The 6,501-nt window shown below is 69.3% G+C and overlaps 1 protein-coding gene across 1 annotated transcript; it reads left to right on the plus strand.

The window, feature by feature from the left end:
- Window positions 1–1,748: 1,748 nt before the first annotated feature.
- LOC138822915 (hepatocyte growth factor activator-like) lies at window positions 1,749–6,464 on the plus strand (the record flags this gene model as incomplete). The annotated part of the gene is made up of 12 exons (XM_070015884.1): window positions 1,749–1,862; window positions 2,372–2,558; window positions 2,648–2,744; window positions 2,837–2,916; window positions 3,355–3,477; window positions 3,594–3,725; window positions 4,159–4,269; window positions 4,351–4,525; window positions 4,709–4,797; window positions 4,876–5,131; window positions 5,966–6,105; window positions 6,324–6,464. Coding segments are annotated over exons 1-12 (1,645 nt in total), but the record flags the coding sequence as incomplete, so codon positions are not given.
- Window positions 6,465–6,501: the final 37 nt, after the last annotated feature.

The raw sequence follows: 6,501 nt of genomic DNA on the forward strand, positions 1-6,501 counted from the left end.
CAGTGCAAGGCCCTGGACAGAGTATTCCAGCTATGGCAAGAGCCCTGCCAGGAGGAGAAAGCTGTGTGCCACAGGGCGGGGTTGAACACAAGAACTGTGCCTCAGCCTTCGGGGAAAGCCTCAGCAGTAAGCAGCCTCTGGGGAGGCGGAGGTCTACCTGGTGACCATCCTGGTTGCGTTGTGTGTCAGAAGTCATCCAGGAGCCCAACACACAGTGTGCTGCTGTGGATGGGTCCAGAGAGCAGTTCCTGGTAGACTGCCTACGAAGGGAGTCAGTGCTACCGTGTCCTCAGTACCGCTTGACCCAGTACCACCTTGCCCTCAGTACCATCTTGACCCAGCACCACCTTGCCCTCAGTACCGCTTTGACCCAGCACCACCTTGCCCTCAGTACCGCTTTGACCCAGCACCACCTTGCCCTCAGTACTGCTTTGACCCAGCACCATCTTGCCCTCAGTACCATCTTGACCCAGCACCACCTTGCCTTCATTACCGCTTTGACCCAGCACCACCTTGCCCTCAGTACCATCTTGACCCAGCACCACCTTGCCCTCAGTACCATCTTGACCCAGTACCACCTTGTCCTCAGTACCGCTTTGTCCCAGCACCACCTCGCCTTTGTATCATCTTATCTTCTGCAACACCTTGCCTTTAGCACCCCCTGTGCCAACCTTTGTCCAATTTCATTCTCTCTGCACAGATGGGAGAAATGGAGGCCTGGAGAGAGTAGGGTTTGGGGTACACAGAAAACTTCAGTGCCCGGACAAAGTATAGGTGAGGCCCGGTGTGGCTGTGCAGCCGCAGCTGTCTCAGGGGAGTGGACGCTGGCTGGAGGCGGCCCCACCGCTGTCCGGCCAGGCACTGTCATCTGGCCGCAGGCAGGGCAGGAGGGCTGTGCGGTGCAGAGACCAGAGACTGCCGGCCCAGCTCTGGTCCTCTAGCCTGTCACATTGGCAGCAAGAGGTGGGAAGGCTTCCTGGAGGAGGCAGAGCATCTGCAGGGGTCCTGGACGCCCCAGGGCTCCGGTCTGGGCTCACGACAGTGCTCAGCTCTGGGCGTGCCCCCCTCCCTGAGCTGACCCTGTGTGCTGTGGGGCTCTGCCTCCCCCGGTGCCACCATCTCTGGCAGGGGTCCCTGCCAAGTCAGCGCCGAGTCGCTGTGTGGGCCTGCAGAGACTCGGCGCAGGGGTCACACACCGAAGAGCTCAGCTCTCTAGCCTATGTGGGATCTGAAGCCATCTGGGGGTCCTGGAGCCGGCCGGGGGTCCTGGAGCTGGCCAAGGAGCCTGGAGCCAGCCGGGGATCCTGGAGCCAGCTGGGGGGTCCTGGAGCCGGCCAAGGAGCCTGGAGCCAGCCGGGGATCCCGGAGCCAGCTGGGGATCCCGGAGCCAGCTGGGGAGTCCTGGAGCTGGCCAAGGGGCCTGGAGCCGGCTGGGGATCTCGGAGCCAGCTGGGGGGTTCTGGAGCCAGCTCGAACTGGCCAGGGTCAGGCCTGTCCTGTCCATGTGGCCCCACACACTTCCCGGAAAGGCTCCAGGCTGAGCGTGAGGCTGGCATCCAAGCGCAGCTGGGCTGAGCCCCGTGGGAGCCACTGGCAGAGCAGGGTGCAGGGCAGGGGTGGGAGGGGGTGCGCGGCTCCCCACGGGGCCACGGATGCAGCCGGGGTTAATCATTGCCGCGAGGCCTTGACCCCACTGCTCGCAGCCCTGCTCCCGCCTCCCCCGCCCCTGTGGCCAGCCAGGAGGAGCCATGGGGAGCCCGGCCTGGATCCCCAAGCCCTGCTCTCTCACCTCCCCCGGACCCTGCGCAATCCTGCTGCTGCTGCTGCTGCTGCTGCTGCTGCGGGGGCCCCCGGCCAGCGGGGTGAGAGCCCAGCCACGCCGTGGGCTTGCTCTGGGCTCCGGGAAAAGGCGGGAGGGGTCGGGACAGCGGCGTGGAGTGGGCTGAGGCTCGGCTGGGAGCAGAAAGCCGGTCCTTGCCGGGAGCCACGGGGCGTAGGAGGCCTGGGCGCCCGGGGGCCCGGCCCCACAAGGCCTCCCCTGGGCCCACTGGCCCCATTCGACCTGCACCCTGTGGCTGTGGGGCCCCGCCTCCGCTGGGCCAGGGGTGGGGGCACTCTAAGGGTCTGCAGCTCTTTCTGGCCACACCAGGACTTCCCGAGGGGCAGCTCAGCTCTCTGGCTGTGCCACGGGGCCAGCGGTCGAGTGACTCGGGCTGGGGGTGGAGGCCAGCGCAGGCCTCGGGGACAGTCAGTGTCTCTCAGAGGCCCCAAGAGGGAAACCGAGGCTTGGTGCTGGCCGCCTGCCCGCACGGTGGGCGGGCTGGGGGGAGGGGTCTCCCACAGTGTACCCATTGCCCTTTGATGCCACCAGAACCATACGGATCCCCAGGGACCGAATGCCACGGACATCCCTGGGATCTACACAGTCCCTGCGACCTCTGTGACCCCCGAGGCCACAGCCACTGGGGCTCCGAAGGCTGTGACCCAGGGGTCCCAAAGCGGAGGTCTCTCTCCTCTGCCCAAGGCGGCCCCCTCCGGCCTCAGCCCCCAGGGCCCAGGTGAGCGGGCTCCGGGGAAGGCCCTCTGGGTGGCGCAGGCGGGGTCTGTTGGGCCGGGCGGTGGGGGACCTCGCTCTGGGCTCTTGCAGTGCTCACGGAGGCCGGGCAGCCCTGCAGATTCCCCTTCCGCTATGGTGGCCGCGTGGTGCACTCCTGCACCTCGGAGGGAAGCGCCCGCAGGAAGTGGTAGGCTCCGTCGGGCAGAGGCCAGCGTCCGGCCGGGTCCGGCCCGCCCATGGGGGCTCGGACGCCACGTGACCCCTCACACTGCTCCCCAGGTGTGCGACAACTCACAACTATGACCGCGACAGGGCCTGGGGCTACTGCGTGGAGGCTGCCCTGCCCGCGGAAGGCCCAGGTGGGTGCCGGGGCGGGGAGGGGGGGACAGCCTGGGCCCAGCCGGGAAGTGGGGGGGTCAAGGAAGATGGCAGCGGCCTGGGGAAGGCTCCAGGGACAGCACCTGTCCCGGGAGAGGCCCGGCTAGTGCCACGGCCATCAGCGGGGCCACGGCGCCCTCTGGTGGTCAGACCCCAGAACGCTGTGGCCACACACAGGAGCTGGGGTGACCACGGGCCCGCCTTCCCTCCCTGGCCACCGCGCCCCTGGTAGTGTGGGTTCTGTGCTCAGAGCCCCTGAGCAGGTGGAGGGCGCTGGGAGGAAGGGGAGGCCAGTGCCCCTGAGGACAGGGTGAGGAGGGGGGCATCTGAAGACTCAACAGAGGCCCTTGGCAAGCTGGTGGGTGATGAGGAGCCCCAGGACGCCTGTCCCCACGCCTCACTGCCCTGTGTGTCCCCAGCGGTCCCTGACCCCTGTGCCTCTGGACCCTGCCTCAATGGGGGCACCTGCTCCAACACCCAGGACCCTGTGTCCTACCACTGCGCCTGCCCCCCGGCCTTCATGGGCAAGGACTGTGGCACAGGTAAGGGAGCCCGGGGGCTTGGGGACCCAAGGCGGGCCCTGGCGGCCCGTCAGGGAGAGGGGGCCGTGGGGGGGGACTGCAGTTTCAGGACATGGGGCTCCTTGTGTGGCCTCCAGAGAAATGCTTTGACGAGACCCGCCATGAGTACCTGGAGCCGGCCGAGCGCTGGGCCCGGGTGCAGGGGGCGCGTGTGGAGGAGTGCACCTGCCGGGAGGGCCGGGCTCACTGCGAGGATGCGCGTCACACAGGTCTGACTGGCCGGGCGGGGAGGCCTGGGCGGGCGGGATGTCCCCCCACCCCAGCCAGGCGCAGGGCGGGGGGCGGAGGGCGCAGGGCGGGGGGCGGAGGGCGCAGGGCAGGGGGTGGGGGGTGCAGGGCGCAGAGCAGGGGGCGGAGGGCGGGGGGCAGAGGGCGGGGGGCGGAGGGCGGAGGGCGGGGGGCGGGGGGCGCAGGGCAGAGGGCGGGGGCGGAGGACGCAGGGCAGGGGGCACGGGGTGCAGGGCGCAGGGCAGGGGGCGGAGGGCGGAGGGCAGAGGGCGGGGGTCGGGGGGTGGGGGGCGCAGGGCAGGGGGCGGGGGGCGCAGGGCAGAGGGCGGGGGGTGAAGGGCAGAGGGCGGGGGGCGGAGGGCAGAGGGCGGGGCTCCATGTGGCCCCCCGCCTAGCTTCCCAGCTTCCCCCCAGCGTGCCCCAGCCACCCGTGCCTCAACGGAGGGACCTGCCACCTGATCGTGGGCACTGGGACCAGCGTCTGCGCCTGTCCCCCGGGCTATGCCGGGCGGCTCTGCAACATTGGTGAGCTGCGCGTCCGCCACACCGCTTGGGGTGCATTGGGGTCCCCCACGGCCCCTGCCTCACCCCTGCCCTGTGCCACAGTGCCCGGGGAACACTGCTTCCTGGGGAATGGCACCCAGTACCGTGGCGTGGCCGCCACAGCCGCCTCGGGCCTGGGCTGCCTGGCCTGGAACTCGGAGCTGCTTTACCAGGAGCTGCATGTGGACTCGGTGGGCGCCGCCGCGCTGCTCGGCCTCGGCCCCCACGCCTACTGCCGGTCAGCACCCAGTGGCCGCCTCGTTCTGGGGCCAGGGCGGGGGGCAGGGCAGCCTCAGTCTGACAGGACCCAGCCCCGTGGGGCACGCCCAGGCGCCGCCCCCCAGGAGACCCACAGGGCTCGGCACCGCGTGGTGGGTGTCCGGTCGGACCCTGCCCTCTCTGATCTACTGCCTGTCCCCAGGAACCCAGACAAAGACGAGAGGCCCTGGTGCTACGTGGTGAAGGACAACGTGCTGTCGTGGGAGTACTGTGACCTGAAGGCCTGCGGGGGTGTGGCCCGGGGCTCCCCAGGAAGGGCTGGGAGGGCGCCTGCGGGATTCAGTGTGACCCCGTGACCTTTGCTCCCAGAATCCCTGAGCAGAGCCCAGCCCCCGGCCTCCGGGGTCCTGCTGGCCCTGCCGGCACCGGCGCCGGCCACACGGCCCACCTGCGGCAGGAGGCACAGGAAAAGGACATTCCTGAGGCCGCGCATCGTGGGTGGCTCGTCCGCCCTCCCCGGCTCCCACCCCTGGCTGGCCGCCATCTACATCGGCCACAGCTTCTGCGCAGGGAGCCTCATCCACACCTGCTGGGTGCTGTCCGCGGCCCACTGCTTCTCCAACAGGTGCGCACCGACCCCCACGCCGCGCCCGCTGCCTGGCCATCCCCCCCTCCACCACTTCCCCAGCCGCCCACCCCCGGCTCCACCCTACCCCACTGCACACAGCGGCTGTGTCACCGGAGGGCCCGTCCTGGGGACGGGACTCCTGTGGGACCACCCCAGCCCTGCTGGCACTGGGGTGCACAGCCCCTCCTGTGGGGCTCAGGGGTGGGGCATCCACGGGGGGTGCACCTGGGTGGGGGGCTGGGTGTGGTTCTTCCCTGGCTCAGACCCCGTCCCTCCTGGAAATGTGGTGTGAGGGGCGCCGGCGAGGGGGCCGCACATCCTCCTGGCCCTGCTGCCCACGTGTTTAGAGCACCCCCTTGGAGAAGGGAACCGGGGGATGCACAGTAGAGCTCCCAGGCCCTGCCAAACCTGGGAGACTGAGGCCCAGCCCATTCTTCAGCGGCCGGCAGTGGGGGGTTGAGGCCCATCCTGCTCCCACAGGGAGACATTGAGTCTGAGCAGTGCAGGGAGGAAAGCCCTGGCCGGCCCTGGGAAGGCCGGGCTGCGTCTGGGGATGCCGTCGGGAGGAGGCTCCAGGCCAGCCAGGCGTCCGCCCCCAGCACAGCCCGGAAGGCACAGCTGCGGTGTGCTCTGGGGTTGTCGGAGCTGGTGGGGGTCAGGCCAGGGCTCTGGTGGCAGCTGTGGTCCGCTCCTGAGCGTGGCAGTGGCCGGAGCCTGGCACCAGGAGCCTTCACAGGGACACAGGCCTTCCGCTCTGCCATGGTGGGGGAAGCCAGCCTGGGTGGCCTGAGGAGAGGCCCAGGTCCCTGCTCCGTCCACCCCACTGTCCAGCCCCCCCAGGGACAGTGTGTCGGTGGTGCTGGGCCAGCATTTCTTCAACCAAACAACGGACGTGACACAGACGTTCAGCATTGAGAAGTATGTGCCCTACTCCCTGTACTCTGTGTTCAACCCCAGCAACCATGACCTCGGTGAGCAGGACCCCCAGGCCAGGGGACCTGGGTACCCCAAATCAGAACCCTGATGCGGGCGGGAGTCAGAGGCGCGGCCTCACTGGGCGGGAGGAGGCCTGGCTGGCTCCCTCCCCAGCCTCCCAGCATCAGCCCCCGTGAGCCTGCGGCGGTCCCCCAGGACCCCATCCACTGTGGGCCCCCACTCCTCAAGCTGCCCCTGGTCTCTTTCCACCCAGTCCTGATCCGGCTGAAGAAGAAGGGGGACCGCTGTGCTGTCCGCTCCCAGTTTGTCCAGCCCATCTGCCTGCCCGAGGCCGGCAGCTCCTTTCCTGCTGGGCAGAAGTGTCAGATTGCAGGCTGGGGCCACGTGGACGAGCGTGAGTGGACGGAAGTGGCAGGTCGGGGGCTGGGGCC

Source organism: Dipodomys merriami, unplaced genomic scaffold, assembly GCF_024711535.1.
Source record: "Dipodomys merriami isolate MVZ:Mamm:240054 unplaced genomic scaffold, mDipMer1.0.p SCAF_1175, whole genome shotgun sequence".
In the NCBI taxonomy this organism is placed as follows: domain Eukaryota; kingdom Metazoa; phylum Chordata; class Mammalia; order Rodentia; family Heteromyidae; genus Dipodomys; species Dipodomys merriami.